The sequence below is a fragment of the Nyctibius grandis genome, chromosome 3 (genome assembly GCF_013368605.1).
Source record: "Nyctibius grandis isolate bNycGra1 chromosome 3, bNycGra1.pri, whole genome shotgun sequence".
Taxonomy (NCBI): Eukaryota; Metazoa; Chordata; class Aves; order Nyctibiiformes; family Nyctibiidae; genus Nyctibius; species Nyctibius grandis.
The window spans coordinates 48,727,516-48,746,751 of record NC_090660.1 but is presented as its reverse complement, the minus strand read 5'-3'; the positions used below and the strand labels follow the sequence as shown (position 1 = coordinate 48,746,751).

The 19,236-nt window shown below is 34.9% G+C and overlaps 1 protein-coding gene across 1 annotated transcript in view; it reads right to left on the bottom strand.

Annotated features, from left to right (window-relative positions):
- RTTN (rotatin) overlaps positions 1–18,721 on the bottom strand; it is a 92,834-nt gene extending 74,113 nt beyond the window's left edge. The window contains exons 1-12 of the mRNA XM_068396472.1: positions 18,683–18,721; positions 17,705–17,892; positions 17,216–17,414; positions 15,618–15,704; positions 14,405–14,483; positions 12,947–13,061; positions 12,266–12,416; positions 11,174–11,339; positions 8,798–8,979; positions 5,258–5,373; positions 2,016–2,186; positions 470–682 (exon numbers count right to left, since the gene is read on the bottom strand). Of these exons, the coding sequence (XP_068252573.1) occupies positions 470–682; positions 2,016–2,186; positions 5,258–5,373; positions 8,798–8,979; positions 11,174–11,339; positions 12,266–12,416; positions 12,947–13,061; positions 14,405–14,483; positions 15,618–15,704; positions 17,216–17,414; positions 17,705–17,892; positions 18,683–18,713 (1,698 nt within the window). The 5' untranslated portion in view covers positions 18,714–18,721. The remainder of the gene's footprint in view (positions 1–469; positions 683–2,015; positions 2,187–5,257; positions 5,374–8,797; positions 8,980–11,173; positions 11,340–12,265; positions 12,417–12,946; positions 13,062–14,404; positions 14,484–15,617; positions 15,705–17,215; positions 17,415–17,704; positions 17,893–18,682) is intronic.
- Positions 18,722–19,236: the final 515 nt, after the last annotated feature.

Sequence of the window (19,236 nt, the reverse complement as noted above, 5' to 3'; positions counted from 1 at the left end):
CAGTAAAGAATTTCTTCCTAACATCTAATCTAAATCTGCCCTCTTTCATAACATGAAACACACAAAGCTCCCACAGTCTATAAGTAGTTGTTTATTAGAGCTACAATTGCCAAGTAATTGAGAATTAAAATTTTCTGAACTATTTAAATACTGGACAACATCCATATACACACACACACTCTATATATTTAAATGGAGTATTTGCTTCTTTGCCCATAAAATATCTTGTACCTACTTCCAATCTCCAAGTGTTTATTTTTTTGCTTCTACTTAGGATAAGATTTTTACAAACATCATGAGTAGTATTAGTGAAAACAAGTATAAATTAACTACATCTTGCATGGTACGCAACACACATACTCAAGGATTTTCTTTGGCTATGCCAGACTATAGTTTTTACCACAGAGAAAGGGAAGGGGAGGAAAGAAATTTGCCTACAGGAAATATTTTATATAATATAATTCCATACCTTCGTATGAACTTCAGTCATAAAGGTACAAGTGCATTCAATCGAATAGGCTGCTTCTGAAGCTTGTTTATAAATACTGTAGTTCTCAGTACTCATCTGCTCCAGATAGGCTGCAATGGATTCATGAATGCTTGGGTATTCCAAGGAGAAGGACACGTCCAGAGAGAGAAGAAATAAAGCGTTCAGCAAACTGTTTTGTAAAACTTTACTCGCCTTTGAAAAAGAAAACAACTGTCAGAATAACAGCCTGAAAATACAGTAAAACTAACAATAGCATTTGCAGTCTTTCAACAAGTACAATTACTACTACTGCTACTTAAAAATTAGAGAAATATATATCAAATGAGTTCTATATGAAGAAATTTTTTTTAATTAAAAGGTGAGAGTTCATTAGAAGTCAGACCTAATGTCAGACCTGCAATCAGTCACAGAAGTTGTGTGTGATTAGCCACAGCACTAACCACATACACCACTGACCAGGGTCAATTTACAGTCTAACCAGTAGGTGTTAGGGAATACACAGACCACAATTATTTCTGTATTTAATAAAAAGCTGTCTACAATTCCACATAGTAATATCACATACTAAGAACTGGGATCTCTGTTGTTGTTGTTTTGTTTTTTTTTTATTGCAAGTGTTCAGTATTCCTTCAACTAAAATTTTAACCTCAAATACAGTAACTTTTTTTCCAATTCCTGTCATACACAGAATTGACACTTTCTATTACGTACATAAGAACATAAAGACAAAAATTATAAAAAGTCATTAGATTAGTATGCTTCTACTTATTTGCAGGCACAATTATATTGATACTAAAAGACTTAATATTTGTGACAAAAAGGGTGTAACTGAAAAATCAATCTGCTACTCAGATCAAAGAATGTCTAAAAAAGAGCTACGCTGCAATAAAAACTGATTGAAAAAAAATGTAAACCAATACAGGTTTAAACGCCTTCTAACACTTTCCATCCCACAAAAACTTCCAAACATCAGACCCCCCATCTCAAATAAATAGGAAAAACAAAAAAAAACACACCAAGAAAACAAAAACCCTCAAGAGCTCAACAAAACTTCTTTTAAAGAGCACTGGAAGCAAAGAATAATTAAAATCATTATGACGTATGAAACATAATCTGATGGAACATAGTAAGCAATTAAGAGTGATGATTTTAAACATTATGTGGTTCTAGTCTTACTTGCACTCATATTATAAACGAGCAGGGGGCAGCATCGCTTTGTAAACCATGCATACCAGAAAAAACACTACAGAAGGAAAAAGAACATTGAATTTCAAAAATGTATTTAAAAACTGTATGAAAAATACTTTCTGAAGACTTGAAATCTGCAGAAGATTCTGCAGAATGCATCGATAACTGGAGACTGGACAAAGTTGCCTTCTGTGATCATACATCAGGCAATGTAAATCAGATTAATTTCTCTGTCCAGTGGCTATTTTCCCAGTAATAATCACTGAGGAAGGTATCACTTGTTGCTCTCTTAAAATGCAAAACCAAAAGACAATCACTTAAAATTAGTGATGGATACCTTTTCTACAGGGAGAAGCATTTGCAGCAATCTAACAGTGAAGAGTGAAATGCTAATAAATGCCATTCTATGATGCACCAACATCACCTCAGGCTGCTCTGCACTTATATTGGTTTTGTGATATAATATAGTTTCTCCAAGCAAACCCAAGACCAGAAGCAATTTGTCTTTCTGAAAACAAAATCAGAAATACAATCATTAGAAATAATTGAAACATACTGTATCTTTACAGTGTTTATACAGCACCCATAGCATCATTAACACAATTACACCAAATAATTTAAAAATGTAGAATACAAAATGCATAGCATTTTGTTTGTCATTTGAACAGAACTGTGCATTAGTTCTAGTCTAGACCTCACTCTACCTTCACTTGCAGTTCTGAATAATTTGATCAGTAATTACCCATTACTGGTTACTCTCATCCCCTCCTTTCCCCACCCTTCCCGCCTTAATTCCTACTTGCTACACTTTTGAACTTCAGGAATTTTAACTGTTTTGAAGTTCACTTTTAATATGGAAATATTAGGAGCTGATTTGAACCTGCTAATAAAGCTTTACCTTAAAATTTAAAAAACAAAAACAAAAAAAAACCCACACCAACCCACAATCCAAACTTTCAGAACATTTAATGTTTTTTTATGCCTATTCATTCTCAAAGGAAACAGTAGCACATTTCTCAGATCACGTAAAATTCTACTTGAGAATCAGTATTTGGATAAATCCAGCTCATTGACACTGGAGAAAACAAAATTTTCTAGAATTTTAGTTGCCTGGAAAAGCCATGTTTGTACTTAAGGACACTAGAACAAAGGTAGAATTAATTTCAGTTGCCAGTTTTGAAATGCCAGATAATGATTAAGGCAGCAATAGTACCTGTAAGATGTAGCTTATTAATTCCAGAAATTGATAATCACTGTTAGCAATTAAGCACTATTTATCTGACTCAACATAGCTGAAGCTGAAGAAAATGACAACAAGCAATCGACTAAATCAAATCAGTCTTTTAAATTGGCAACACATGTTATTACACAGTAAGATGAAAAGGATTCGTTTTCATCTTCAGTTCAAAAAAGTAAGTTTCTTTCTCCCCTGCTACAGTTCGCAGAGGCAGGAAGAGCCTCTGCTTCAAGACCATGGAGTCTCAAATCAACAGTAGATTCAAAAAGTTTATTCCTCCCTGAGACAGGGATGACCCTCAAAGCTAGTAATCCAAAAGAGCTGAGGAGTTATGGCAATCTGCAGTATCTAAACTTTTTGACATGGCAGAATCAAACTCCACTTAAGCACACATGGCAAAACCGGAAAACAGTAAAAAATTTACTTGGGAGGAAGGAAGCATAAAAACATGGGTAAAATACATACAGTTACAAACTTAAGTATTTTTGAATGGAATTTTCAAAACATGTATTTTTCACAAAGATATTCCAGTGCAGAGTTCTAAAATTGAATAAACAAAGAAATAAAAAAAAAAGCAATAAAGCAATAAAGTTCTGCAAGAAATGCTTTCAAGTTTCCTGGAAAGGAGATACATGACCTCCTTCCCTTGGAGCTAATACAAAACACAAAAAGGAAGAAATGTTTTCTAGGCACTGAAGCCTAACAACTCTAAAAACATAGTCTACTTCTGGTAAAAGACATTTTATTTGATAAAGTACTAAATAATATAAAGGTAAGTTTAACGGTTGTTTCCTAAAATTGTCCATTCAATTATATTTATTTACTCAAACACTAAGAAAGATGAAGAGCTGTTTTTTATCTCCTGCCTTGCAATTGCTTTATCAAAATTAGCTTTATTAAATTGCATTGCACAGTCTAGCTCTACATCACAAAATTATGCAGATTCATAACTTTCAATGGGATGTGAATTTTATATCTGAAAAGTATTTTACTGATAAATCTCAAAGTTCTACCAATGGAATAAAGTTATATCAACAAAGCTTTTTTTTATTTAAAAAAAAAAAAAAAATCAATATAATTGTAAACAATTACCCAGTTTATTTCCAGAGTTTTGCTTGTTAGTAGCCTGGAAACAAACATTATCCCACTAACAACAATCAGTATGATGTAGGTGTAATGATGCTCACAGTTTCTACTGTAGTTTGACAGATTTATATGCAATGGAATATACAGATTCAGGTCATACAACTAGACAAAAGATTATATTAAGCTTCTTAGATTAAATGTTCTGTAAGGAATCTTCAGTACTGACTTGACGTTGATCAATCATAATAGATTTTGACAGATCAGTACACTAAATTCAAAGAAAAAAGTTCTCATTCACTGCTAGGTCCTATAAAAGATATAAATATTATCATTTGTAAAAAAGAGAATAGGGAAGCCTACAGTAATATCTCAATATCATAATTAATCATAATTAATAATTATCTCAATATCATTGATTCATATTCAGTGGTATTTTCATGAATTCTAACTTACCGTCATGTGCATTTAAGATTACACTTAACTCAAGTGTTTAGACAAGTTTCAGTCTACAACTCTGGTATGTTTGTTATGTGCATAAGCCATGTTGGCTCATGTTTCAGCTTTCAGTTGTCTTCAAAAAAGCAAGTCCTCCATTGTCATTTCATCTGTTATTAACTAATTTGATATTTCATGTATATAACAACTCTGAACTGTGCTCAGGAATGTATCCAGCAAGTTAAATTGTTTGGTCAACAGCACCTTAACACTTTGAATCTCTCCTGGGCCAAAAAAGCCTTGTCCTTTCTTTCCCAGCTAAGCAACAGAGTTAAGGACAGCTGAAATCTGTGCAGGGATCTATAGCTCCTGTATAGGAAACAGATACCATGTATCTTACAATTCCAGTCTTGGATCTAAACAGTTATCTCCCTAATTTTAAACAGACAGTTTACAGGGAGTAGAGAAAGTGAAAGTTGTAATTTACATCAAATTGGTCTCCAACATTTGTAGTCAGTACTTTTCCCTCAGATCCCCTTCCCTACACGTGTTTCTCTCAATGGCTTCTTGACAGCCTTTCACTACAAGACAAAATTCATTACTTATTTTCTTGAGGTGAAACTTCAAGTATCATCTGGTAAAAGGACGAACATTTAAATTAAAAAGAATGTGTCAGTGATAGAACTAATAATAAATTATTTAAGATTTTCAAAAGGGTAGCTCAGCAGAAGATTAGATATCTATATGAATCATTGCAGAAAATGTCAGAGGCTTATAAAAGCAAACTGTGAAATATAGCTGATCAAAGCCTAAAGAATTACCAGTTCCAATGCAAAAAAGCTATCATCTTCCCAAACATGTTCAGAAATAGTGTCACCAATAAGGAACATGTCTTCAACAAGCAATTCAAGAACTTCCATCGTCACTCTCCTACTGCCTACGAATACAAATGACAGAATAAATTAAAATACAGACAAAAAATTATATTATGATATTCAGAAAACACCATTTTGAACAAGGGATTATTCCAAATCTGAAATACCAATATTTTAACCTTCCTATACACTTCCACTAAACTAATGCTAACTGCCCTCAACCACCAATAGCTCTGAATCACGGAAGACAACAACTAGCCAAAATCAAAACAGAAGTGTTTTGAATCAAATCAGAAGAGATTAAAGCAATCATACACTTGAAAAAAACCCTGCATTTCCTTAAATCCTATAGTACTACATACACTTTATTACAGCTGTAAATCTGATTACTGGACTCGTTTGAAGCTCAGAATAAAGTCATTTATTTCCCCCATCCAGGCAGCTAGGTTACAGATCTTCCATATATATTACCTATTCCTGTTAATCTGCATTTTTGGTATAGCAGGAATAGCTTTCTTCCTGGATTATTTTGTCTGAGATCTTCTTTTGAAAGGCAAGGAGATGAATACCCACTTTATCCACTCGTACTTTTCTACATAACAATTTTTCCCCTTTGTTTTTAGGCTAATATTTATTCATTTTCATTGCTGCTTCTGGCTCAGTATCTCTTAATAACAAAGCTAATCTGGCCTGTCTATTCGTGACTTTTGTACAGTTTTATGCTTGAACATGGGGCTGCAAAGAAAATTAGCCTGAGCTTAAACTTTTACAGCCTACATTTACTAAAAATATAAACCTCCCCCCAATGTCCCCAGATAATGACACAATAGAGGAAAAGCAGTCAAATACTAGGAGGTTTCATGAATTACAAGGCAGAATATTTGGAGCCAGACCAAATATTTTCAGCCTCATACAACTGAGGATGCCAAAACTGTCTGGCATCCTAGGGAACCATATGGCTTAGTTACTTGTTGATGGTATGTTTCTATTTAAAACCATGGATGGATTTCACACAACATCATTGAATTTCCAGTTTATTCTTTAACTACCATAAAAATTTTGCATCCTTCAAAATCTATTTAAAAAAAATAAAGCAACCTCTACTGCTTGTAATGATTGAGCATTAATTTCTTTGTCACTTTTTCTGTCTTTTGTAGATTTTATACACTGTAGAAGCCTTGTTGATATACTTGAGGAAAAAATACATATATATGTGTGTGTGTGTGTGACTATATATATATAGTGACAATGACCATAGCTCATGCAATTTGCAGCTTAAGTGATCCGCTCTGAGTGAGCATATGGCAGAGAATGGCACAGGGTCTTTCTGAAAGTTTGCTTTTTCCTAGCTCACAGAAGTGCTGTTTTCCATTTACTTTAGGCAAAACATTGCCAATTTGAAGAGTATATGCCTGAAAACTCCAAAAAGCACTTTTTCTCTCTTAACAATTATTTTGGAAATTCTTAATCAAATTTTTGTGCTTAAAACATTTGGAAGGTGACTTAACACATTTCTCCATGATAACACAAGTATTAAATAATGGTGGTTTTAACTTGAGTTATAGTTTCAGAAATATTTTTAAGTTAATAACTAAACATAACACCTGCAACAACGCTTTGCTGTAGCTGTCATGATACACAGACATGCAAGTTCATTCCACCATACTCTTACATGAATATATCAGCAAAATATGCATTTCTCAACACCTGTGGCAATTAGTATGTGCTAGGAGTTCATTATTACTAAATGCAGAGTAAAGACATATAATCAATGACTGTAAAACAATTTTTTTGCTGTTCACATTTAAATAATTGTCTTTAAGACATATGCAGTATTAACAGTGAACTTTAGACAAGTATGGTAGCTTAAAATCAATCACAAAAAAAAAAAAAACAACCAACCAAGACAGGACAGCACAAAGGAAGAAAAATTCCAATTAACATCTCCACAAGGAACAGGATTTGAGCTTAAAGAAAAAAGGATTTGAGCTTAAAAGAAAATCTACACTATACCATATACAGGGTTAATAATGTTAGTAAAAGTGCCTGTTGATTTTACTGAAGAAAACAATTCAGGAAATACAACCACACAAAAACCAGTGAGTTACTCTGTGTCAAGTGTCTCCCAGTTTCACAGTGTGCCTTTAGATCACACAATTTCAGATCAATGGGAACACAATAAAAATATTTGTTTACTTACAATCTATGTCTCGTTAAAGCACAGTGGAAGAAAGAATAAATATGATCTAGTAGAGTTTAAAAAGTGTAAAAAAACTGAGTGCAAAAGAAACAAAGACAGATTAACTTCATCTGAAAATGAAACTATTTTAGCTCTATGATAAGATGCAAAGAAAATATCTTGAAAGATGGAAAAATTCACTATATTTTAACTCTGCAGATTTGAAGTGACATGTGCCAGAAATTGAAAAGATAGAAAATACATTTTCTGCAGTTTTACATTATAAATAAAAGAGAAGATGCCAGAAGTCACGAATGTGCTTGTGAAGAATTAATATTTAAATATCACTATTCTGAAAGGGGAAAACAAACCTTTTATTCATTTTAGTTTGGTTTATTACCAAAAAAATGAGGACTGAATAATTTTCCTGTGGACACAGATTAATGCTGATGTTACTGTGAAATACACAAGTAAATTAGTATTTTGTGACAGAACAGAAAGTCATAAAAAGTTATGAACAATCATGAAAGCAACAGTAAATGGAAGTTTCATACATATTTAATACAATTTTTATAAGTTAAAGCCTCTACCCAGCTCAGGAAATGTTGACAGGTATATTAAAAAAAGCAGCTTTTAGTATTCTAGTCATAGACAGATACACATTTCCAGCTCCTATATTTGAGAACATTACCATGTTCACCAATACGTGTTTTGAGTGACATTGCTTTACAACTAAATACTATTTTAGACAATCTAAGAGCAAAAAGACTGTCCTTCAAAAAGGCTTTGCAATTTAGAATCTTTGTAAGTTAAAATAAAAATCATTAGTTGCAATTAGACTATCATTACTTATGTTTCTTAAAATATCATTATAATTTGTTACTGCATTCACAAGAATAAAAACAAACCTTTTCCCAGAATTTTTGTTTATTATTTCTTGAACAGGAGGAAAACTCTATGCTCAAAGTGATCGGAACATATGTTTTCTTAAGTGTGGTTATTTTTCATCTTCTTGAATGACATTTTATTCAGCCACATCATTTTTCTACCACACACTCACTTCTTCCTACCACTACTTCCCACTATCAATGAAAAGTACTTGAAACTTCTGGAAATCAACCAGAAGATTCAAGCTTTATGACCTGAACAAAGTCCCTAGAAAAGAATTGTTATAACTAGTTACAGTACATCAGTAATCACCTGTACCTTATTTATTTGAAATACCTCATAATACCAGCTTCTTAAGAGGTTTGTACTAAAGACGGGAAGGATACACGAGTGAAATACTTAATTCAAAACTTTCTCACCTGTTCTTAGAAGAGGTATTGCATTTTCCAAGATGGAAACACAGAACTGAGGAAGGCTAAGCTGCTTCATCTGTAACTCCAAAGTGTCCTCATTTTCAGTATCTGGTAGGTCAATATGTCCTACATCAAGTGGGGAACGCAGAGAGATTCTGGAGTTTGCATTTGCTTGAGTACTGTTTCCACTTAAAACAACAAACAAACAAAATAAAAGAAGAGACATAGTTAACTCTTCCAAAGAAAAAACTCATACATGTATAGATGTTAAAAATAGCATCAAGTATTTTAATGTCCTCCTTCCTTAATGCATATCCTTCCTTCCATCTCAGTCTTTCTCTGCTATCCACCTGTGTTGCAGGAAGAGGGGGATTTTGTTTGGTTGGTTTTTTAAACGTCAGAACTGGTAGCATCACAAATGAATACCTACTGTTTTGGCAGTCATCTTCAAATGCACTTAGAAATGTGTACTAGAAAAAATGAACATGCAATGAATACGATAGGGCAAGAAAAAAATCAATTGATTTGAAATGTTATTTTTGATGAACAAAGTCTATTAGTTGCTTGAAGCAAGACACTTACTAAATCAAATTTCAGCCTGAACTACATTAAAACTATTCCATGCAGCTAGCCACAAGAATCCTTAGAAGGAAAATTAAGTAAGCATGCTCTATGTTTAAGTCTGCCAGACTTCTTTGTTCACTGTAAAACAGAAAATATTCCCTTGTCCAAGAAAGCCTTAAGTGCAACCAAGTATATATTACAAAATATACATATAGTTATTACATATAATATTATTTAAAATTATGAGCTCTATATATAGTTCACAGTTTTATTATTTTCCAACTGCTTTCAAAAATAATCTAGTTCTGTTGGCAGCATTATAATTAATATAATTCAGAACAAATGTTACTTAAAGTTTTTCCTTATCCTAAACAACAGTTAGCAATCTTGAATTGCTTTAAAAACCTGTATGACTTTTATAGTTCTTTTTTGTTTGGTTGCTTTTTTTATTATTAAACAAGCTGAAGAAACAGAATTGTGGCATGACTGTGTTACATTATATTGTCTAACTAAATGTAAAAGATGTCTAAAGAATAGCAGTTAAGAAGTTAAAAGCCAACTGATTTTAAGAGTTTGATAGAAGACTAAGCAAAACTGAAGAGTTCACCAATATGTAGTGGTTCTAATTGCACTTACCAGAGGGTAAGGAAGGAGAGGTATCAATCATAAAAACAATTCAGAAGAAGAAAAGTTAAGTTTCCAGGCAGAATTTGAAACAGACAAATAGATAGATTGAAGAGTCTCAAGATTTAAGAACAAGGAAAAATAAGAGTTACACATAGAATGGCAATAAACAAACAATTTATATTACAGTTATGTTGAAAAAGAATATGGCCTTATACATTTAATAAATTACCACTCCCTGGTTTGTAGATGTCTCATCACAGCCTTAACTGGTGCTTAATCTTATGTAATTTCCTTACTATGCTGATAGCCAGGCCATCCCTATTTCTTGCACAATATACAGAAGCTACTATTAAACTGTTAACTGTTCAACCGGGAAAAATGGTCAGGTCCTAGAATGCATAAAGCCTGGAGTTCATTTACAGTGCCATATTGATTACATAATAAAAAATTAATACATTAGACTTAAGATGAATAAAAATAACCTTTTAATATAATGACTCTTAACCTGCATTTACAATTAACTACATAAGCTATTCTCATCTGTAATATCACAGTCTGTTTGAATACCTAGGAGTTACTCAATCACTAAGCCAATATACCATAGAGACTCAAAAGAACTACCAACAAGCACCCAGTAAGGATTGCAAGAAGCTTTAAATTCCCACATACTAAAAGACATTGGCTCTTGAACAGCAGCTGTACATCTGTTGTCTCAAGACCAGTAACAAAACCACACACGAAAAACCACATCAACATTTTGAGGGTATACAGACAATTCATAATTTCATATTGGAGCTGAAATTTTAGATTATATACAACCGAAATTTGATGTCAGATTTAACAACAAAGTTTAAAGACTGTAATGGAAATCTTTACAGCATAGCTTTTTTGACAATACTGTACACTGTTACTTGTGGGATGGCCGTTTAACTTACAAGAACTTCTAGGGTCATCTGCTGAAGAAAAAGAAAAATCCCTGACTTTACAGTAATAGTCTGAATAAATGTTTGTCTCTGTCTTACAAATACATTCATAAGCAATAACAATTGATGCTAAGAGATTTTGTTAAAAATGCTGGTTGGGTACAGCATGTGGCAGGTAAAAACTGCTGACACTGACAAGGAGCTGATGATATAATCTTATACTAATAATTTTTTAAATGAAGTGTAAGTTATTTCCTATTTTATTCACCTGGAAGATGCTGCATCCCAATCTTGACCATCTCCTCTAGGACGCTGAACTGTCCGTCCAATCACAGATGGCCGAGGGCTACTACTTCCAGGTGATGGATTCTGAGAATGAGGACCACCTCTTGCTTCTTGACAGTAAGATATAGATGAATTCTTGGAAGCTGTCCCTTTATGTAACGCAAATCATATATTTTCCATTAGTGGAATCCATTATTCTGAAAGATACTACATAGTGAAGTAATGGTAAAAGTAACTAAGGTAGGATATGGAAAACACCAAGCAAATATTGGAGAGCTAGGACAGCCTATCAGGCAAGTAGCAGAGTTTGGAAACTCAATTCCAAGGCAAAACCACTGAGAATTACAGTTGAATCATAAATCTTGCATTTTAAAAGTACAAACATAGCGTCTGACTAAGCCTATTGGATTTGTTGATGTTATAACTGAATTACCAAAGAAACAGCCAATGTAATTTATTAAGACACCAAATATAGCGGTAATCTTATGAAGAGAACCAGACTACCAATTTACAGAAACAAAGTTGATTAAATTCATCTGACAAAACGGAAACAGGAAGATCATTATAACTAATCTACACTATTAAAGCTACAAAATTTAAGCATTAAGAACATTGTGAAATAGCCCTAATGACTGTAAAATCCAAAACAATGATTAAACTATTTTCAGCCATCAGAATAAAAAAAAAGAAAATTGACATAGCTCATGAAATTAGTAACTAAATTGTTAAGCACTAATAGCTTGAAAACTTTTCTGAAACTCTGCCCACTTTTTTCATTTCATTTTAGTAAAAATCTCTCTCCTGCTGACATACAAACAGCTGGATACTGGGAAAAGCTGATGAACTGAGAATCACGGGAAATTGTAAAAATGAATAAGTATTTTAAAATAATGCTAGTAATCCAAAAATATTGACTAACATGAATAGTACTGAATACCATCATTTAGAAAACACTTTCACAAGATTACATTTTCTATAAAGCTGTGGGTTGGCTTTCTTTTTTTATTTAATCATTTTAGACAATCTTACCTGTAGTAAAAACACAACAGTATTTCAAATATTTAAAAATACCTACCTTGCTCTGTGGAAGAAAAACTTGGATCTCTGTGAAAGTTAAGTCTGCTTCTCAAGAAGATGCACAACTGCTGAAGACACGACACAGCCTGCAAAGCTAATCGATGTCTTCCATCTCCTCCAAAAGCCAGGTTTAGCAGAGACAAAAGGCTCTGCAAATACAAAACCATCAACACTGGCATCTGAACATTAATATACCTTCAGGAACAATCACGCCAGCAAGAGTTTTGCACTAAATATAGTTCACAAATGTTTCTAAGTGTTTAAAAATCACAGCAAAGCATAAATAAGGTTAACTACTATTTTCTTACTGAATGAAGACTATCCATCCTAAGGAAAAAGCTGAGTTCCACATCATATTTCCAACAAAATCACTACTTTCATTATGGGAGCCCATTAGACGGTGTGCGTATGACAGTAACACAATTTTATCTTATCCAGGAGAAACAAAGTATTACTTCACAACAAACTTCGTCACTGATCAGCAATATATGTTACTATAACCAAATAACTTTCTAAACACAATATATAACTAATGTCCCCTTTTATATGCACCTAGAGTCTACATAAAGGAACTTTTGTTTTGCTATTTTGTTTAGAAACAAATTGTACCATTTACATCAATTCTTACTTGGCACAACTTATACCATAGCGCAATAAAAACCTTTATGTGAATTCTTGCCTGTACTATCTTTGGCCTTTGAAGGAAGATCTCGGCAGGAAAATCTTGCATAATCACATCCTGAAGAAGCTCACACGTACTCCAAATTAAACTTTGGTTGTTACTCCTCAAAGAGCTAAAAATGCAGTTCATATTTAATGTATTAAAACAAAAAAAAACCCAACCAGTAATCATTAGTTTGAATCAATCTTTACAAGAAAGTTATAATCACAACACCATAGAACCTAAAGAAAAATATGCTGTAATTCTATTGTCATACCATTTTTAAACTTGAATTATTCCTTAGCTATGCTAATTCTGTACACAATAAAGAGCAAACTCAATTCTAGCTGTTATCAAACCACATGTAACATTAAGTTCCCAGAAGAGAAATAACTTTATTGACTCTGGATTTGAAATCAAGATAAGAAAGACTGGAAATTCCCTGTGAAGCTAGTGAGTATCTCAGTGGTATACAGCAAGTAATCTAGCTTCTACCAATAAGTTTTTTTCATTACTAAGGTTCATGTAAAACTTAAAAGCACTTGAATTACAGATGTGGGAAGTTACGTAAAGGAAAAAATTTATTAGCTATTCTCTAACATGTATATTAGTAAATAATAAGAACCTTTTGGGTACTCTACTTTTCTTTTTTCTATTTTTATTGTTTCAGAAAAGTTTTTTCCATTTCTGAAACCACTGTTAAAAAAAAAAAAATCAAACTTGTCCAGTTTTAAGGATCTGTGTACTTTTTCTAGACTCAGACAAAAGGGAAATTAAATATTAAAGAGGTTTTCCAGCTTCCGAGATCTTTCGAAAGGGAAAAAAAAAACAAAAACCTATTACAAGAAAGTTTACTTGTTGAATAGTCCAGTTCATGATATTGCATTGCTGGCTATGCTAGAAATCTATCACAGCTTTGTGTCAACTCATAAGGAATCTCAACTACAGAACTTTTCCTTGGGACACTTCAAACACTGTTTTTCTAAATGAAAGTTAAAAAACACAAATCACTGCAGGAAGATGATCTGAATTACTCAACGCCTGAATAAGGCATTGTACCTAAACTTACTGGCCTAAACCTAGTTAAGCTACTACTGAACGTATGGATTTCTCTGCCAAGTGGCCATGAGGGTAAAGTAAATAATGATTTCATTCCAGCTTGTTCTAAAATTAACTGAATGAAATCTTTGATCCACTTGAGAAATTTAGAAGACAAACTGAAGTATCATGTACAAAAAAAATGTACGCTGAATTAAACACAAAGAAAGGAAAGTGACATTAACAGAAAACGTGTCCTATTACAAATCAGTTTATTTGCTCTGCCAAACTTTAGCATGGCTTTTACAATCATTTATCAAAAACCAACTCATTATTTACAGGAACAGTCCAGTGATGCAGAAGGACAGAAATTTAGAAGCACTGTTTCCCAAGAAAAATAAAAACTACAAGCAAACTGTAATGTTTCTATTACCATACCTTTCATTTGATGAAAGAACATGCCTATCTGTTGAAGTCAGAGTTAGCCAAGGAAATGTGGAAAATTTCAAGCATTTCACTGCAAAAAAAGGGAGTGGATATTTTGGACTATAATTTATAGAAATATTACACTGTATATTTTCATAGCAAAAACTTATGAACTATACACTGAAATAGAAATACCTTTTACTAAATATAGACTCACACAAACTCAAGTGCTTCTAATAAGAGTTTTCAGTAATACTAAAAAATAGTAAGGTCGTCTCAAATCAAAATGAAATGCATATTGAAGAAAGTTTCAGCAAATAGAAAACACAGCATTAGTGGAAGAGTACTCAATCCCCCACATCATGTTTTCAATGAAATTATAATTTTGTTCTTCTACTAAATAATATTTATTAGCATGATCTCTAAAAATGGAAAATTGACCTCATGCTTTTACTCTTAAAGCAGTAGAAATTATAGTTGTTACTAAATTACGACACATATTAACTTTTTAACTAACATGACTTTAAAGTTACTTGTAACTTAAAGTTTCTAATAATTATTGTGCAATTCTAAAGACAGCTGATACACTGCTAAAAAAGTAATCTGGTGATTTATATACAGTAACTCCAAAGTCATATTTTAAAATCTAGTTCTCAGCACCGTATTGTACATTAAGTACAACACTCTCCTATGAAATACTATTAGTATATTGGCACAAGCAAAGACTTGCCAAAATAATATTGATCTGTGTTTTTCCATGAAAGATTTCATATCATTTTACTGACAAAAATAAAAGCAAGCACAACACTGGTTTTCATTTAGATACAAGGTAAAGATTTCTAAAGCACCTAATCTAGTTTTCTGAAAAGCAGAAAGGTACTTCAGACTAAGTTTTGTTGAAATAAAAAGGTACTTAGACAGCCACTTATGATTATGGAACACAGATCTTCTGAAAAGCATTAGCAATTTAAATAATTTTTAACATTAGAGCATATTTTAAACATACTTTACATATTCCAAAGAGTTACACTAACTATTTACTGGAAAAGAGAAAGATCTATTAAGATGTCATTTTTATAAGCATTATAATTGCAGTTTCTGTGATACTAGATTTCACAGAATAACAACAGGAAAAAGAATAGTCAATAATAATAATTGTAATGGAATTAAATCTAAGTTACAACTCTAAGCACTTTCTGAAATTAACATATTATTATTTTATAACTACACATACCAACTGTTCTTTTGGGAGGCACTTCTAACCGCGGCACATTATTTCTACCTTGACAAAAATATCCGGTGAATAACCCCTCTTGAGGCAGAACTATAAGAAATAAAGGGTAAGTTTAAAAACTATGCACTAAAAAAAAAACCCAACCAAAAGCAAAACTCAATTTATCTTCATGCTTTTTCTGAACTGCCTCCCTCTTGCCCTTGAGTTTTAACCTATTAAGGAAACTGATTTAAAATAGTCTCAGATGATCAGGAAAGTAGAGTAAAAAGAGTGTGTCATTGTTTATTACATTGTTTATAACAAAATATACACAAGAAATGTATCATCAAAAGTAATCTCTCCAGAACATAACATTTGGTTCAAAGGATCAAACTAGATAATGCTCAGATTCTTAGTCTATTCCCAGTAACTGAAGTTGAAATGGAAAGAAAAATACAACACTCCTGTTATTAAGCATTACGATTATTTAATCCAGAGATGTATACAATTTACAGCATAAGTAGGAATTATGTACTTCAATTGAGTAATTTCAAAAAGATGTAGTTTAAGAACATACATGTAAAAGATTATTATATTATTCCCCACACAGTGGCAATCTTAGGTAAAAATCTAGCTAAACCCTTAGGTGGGCACAGGGAAGAAAAAAAATTAAAAAAAATATTCAACAGCCACCACATAGTTCTAGCAAACTAAAACTCTAAGCATTAGACAGGCTGCAGAAACCACAGGAAAATTACTTTCATCTCTGAGATTGTACAGTATGAGCGACAGAGGTGTCGAATTACTATACCACGCAGTATTAACAGCGGTGTCTTTCCCACAAGAATGAGAAGGATGAAGTAAGGACCTCCACAGTACATAATTTTCTCCTCTATACTTTGTGCTAAAACTTTTAAGGCAGAAGAGAACCACACGAATTTACTTCTTGACTATATCTAAGACATGCTCTAAATCATTGTAACAGATAGATAATAAGCTAGATAACACAAGCAAGTAAAAGCACTTCACACATAATATGAAATTTTAAACAAAGTTTACATATTTTTCTAGGACAAATAATTATCCAAAACTAAGTAGATAGTGCATACAACACTAATGTAGTTTTAAAAATCATTCTATTAGGATCACTTACTGGCTTTTCTTTTTTTTTTTTGTGAGATTTGAACTGCTCTCAAAGTTAAAGTCTGTTATGCAAAGAAAAGTAGCAAAGCATACTAGCTTAATTACAGCTTTGTTAAAAGTTGCTACACTTGTTGCCATAAAGCAGTCTTTGGAAGTTCATGTCCTGTGTCATGCCCTTTTTACATTATAGCAAACAGATATTACATACTGAAGAAATGGACAGAGAAGGTCTGATTACAAACAACAGGATTGTGCTTCTGGAGAGAATTCCATTACAGGAATGGCACTATCTGATTCAGCTAAGATCACACTTTCTCTGGCAGAATCTGTTTGCCATGCGCTTCACTGATCTCTGAGGAATAATTCACCTACTATGCCTGAAAATCTCAACTTGTCATAGCCTAGAAGCTTTTCATTTACTTTATTTTAATTTTAAACAAAATCACACTCCAAAATATGTAATTTACCTGGCTGGTCTACTGAAGGCTGAGACTGAGTTTGATAACATACTGATAAAGAACTAGAAGGAAGTCCAGAAGGAAGGAAGAACAGCCCATCCACAATCCCATCAATTACAGCCTGCAAGTTTGGATCCACATCAGGACGAAGCTGAGAGAAGAATTCCACTGCACCAATTCCAATCAGTTTCTGGGCAGCAGGTGGGTGCTACATTAGGACAAATAACTGATAAAGTTAGCCTGAAAAGTCTCAAGGTTTCTTGACCATGAAGGAGGGAGATGAAAGGAAAGAATCGTAATCAAAACTTAAGTTAGATTTCGCCTTTGTTTAGACCATCCATCAGTTTCAAGGGCAGCATTTTTTTTCCCTGCATAGCTGCTGTTTAGTGATTAAAATATAAGAATGGAGCTACAAAACCAAATAATACCCAGTTTTATTTAGCTTTAGCATTCTAAAGACATACAGCTTACTTATAAATAAATGTTAGTATGTCATACCTTGACCAAATCGTTCACAAGATTTAGTACTTCTTCTTTCATTGGTACGACTGAAAAATTGAACCACTCCAAAAGATTAAGGAAAAGCACTTTTTCATGGACCAGATCGGCATAGGAAACCAAGTTATGATCTAATTTAAATAGAATAGTCTTCAGAGATCGCTCTCTTATCTCTGCCAGTTCGTGACCTGCTCAAAAAAAAAAAAAAAAAAAAAAAAGGATTAAAAAACCCATAAAACCATCTAACACAACTTCGCTCTTGTTTGGACAACCAGAATGCTGTCAAAGACCTGTGAAAAAAGCCGGCTTTTACGCTGTCAGTGTGATGCTTACCAGGAAGACAAATACAACTCCACTCACCAGCAGTAAGCTAATCAAGTATGTCTGCACGGAGTAAAAGTGTGAAACATTAAAAAATACACTGCTATAATCTGGTGCCAAATGTAAAACATGAAGATGGGTCTTTATCTTGAAGCACACAACCCAATTCTGAAAACCTCTACCACAACACATTGTGGATAGCGAAAGCTGCCTCAAACTCACACACCGGACAAAAATCTACCCAAGCCTATTGAATCGAAAGGCACCGTATCCGAAGCGGAAAGCCTTGGGCATTTCGTAGGGGAGCAACGCCGTGTGCCACTGTCCCCTCCACGTCTGCAGCGGGGAGAAGAGTGGAAAAAGCACAAGGCGGAAAACTGGCGGGGGGTCCGGGGCGGGGGGGCGGCCGCGTGGAAGCGGAGGTCGGGCAGGGACTGCCGCGCTCCGCGAGTGCCGATGAAGGAAGCAGCCCCCGCTCCCTCCCTCCCCGGCCAGCAGCCGGGCTCCCACACGCAACCGACGGGCCCGTTTCGCAGGGTAAGCCCCCGCGGGCCCCTCACCGTCCCCCTGCACACAGCCCCGCAGAGGGGTCGGGACTGCGGTGGCGCCCCTCGGCAGCCGGGCACGGTGCTCCGGGAGGGAGAGGGGAGCCATTACCCAGCTTCCTGACGAGCGACGACAACTCCATCGCGCCCCTCTCCCCGCCGGCATTCAACCGCCGCGCCGGTTCCGCCGCCAGCCCGCCCCGCCTGGCCAACGGCGGCCGCGGTGCACCTTGGGGAGCGTAGTCCGCGCCCCTTCCCCCTTCGGCGCGCGAAGCACGCCGGGAGCTCTCGTCCCCTGCGAAGCGCCCCGGCGGGAGCGCCGGCAACTACAGCTCCCATGCAGCCCCGCGCCGAGCCCGCTCGCCCCGCTACGGGAGCCGACGGGGTGTGCGGCTTTGCGGTGTGCGGCGCCCGCCGGGGGTAGACGGGTGCGGAGGGAACTCGCCTGAGCGCGACCCCCGGCCCCCGGTGACAGCGATGAGGCAGCCGGTGCTCTCGTGTTGGGCCGTTGTTGTTCTCTTCCCGGTGAATTATGGACCGAAGCCGTTTCGCGGCGCGGGCAGCTGCGGAGGCCGGGGGAGGCCTAGGGCCTGGCGCCGGCGGGGGTCGTCTCAGCGGTGGCGAAGCGGAGGCGCGCCCGGCCTTCCCCAAGGGAGAGCGCACCGC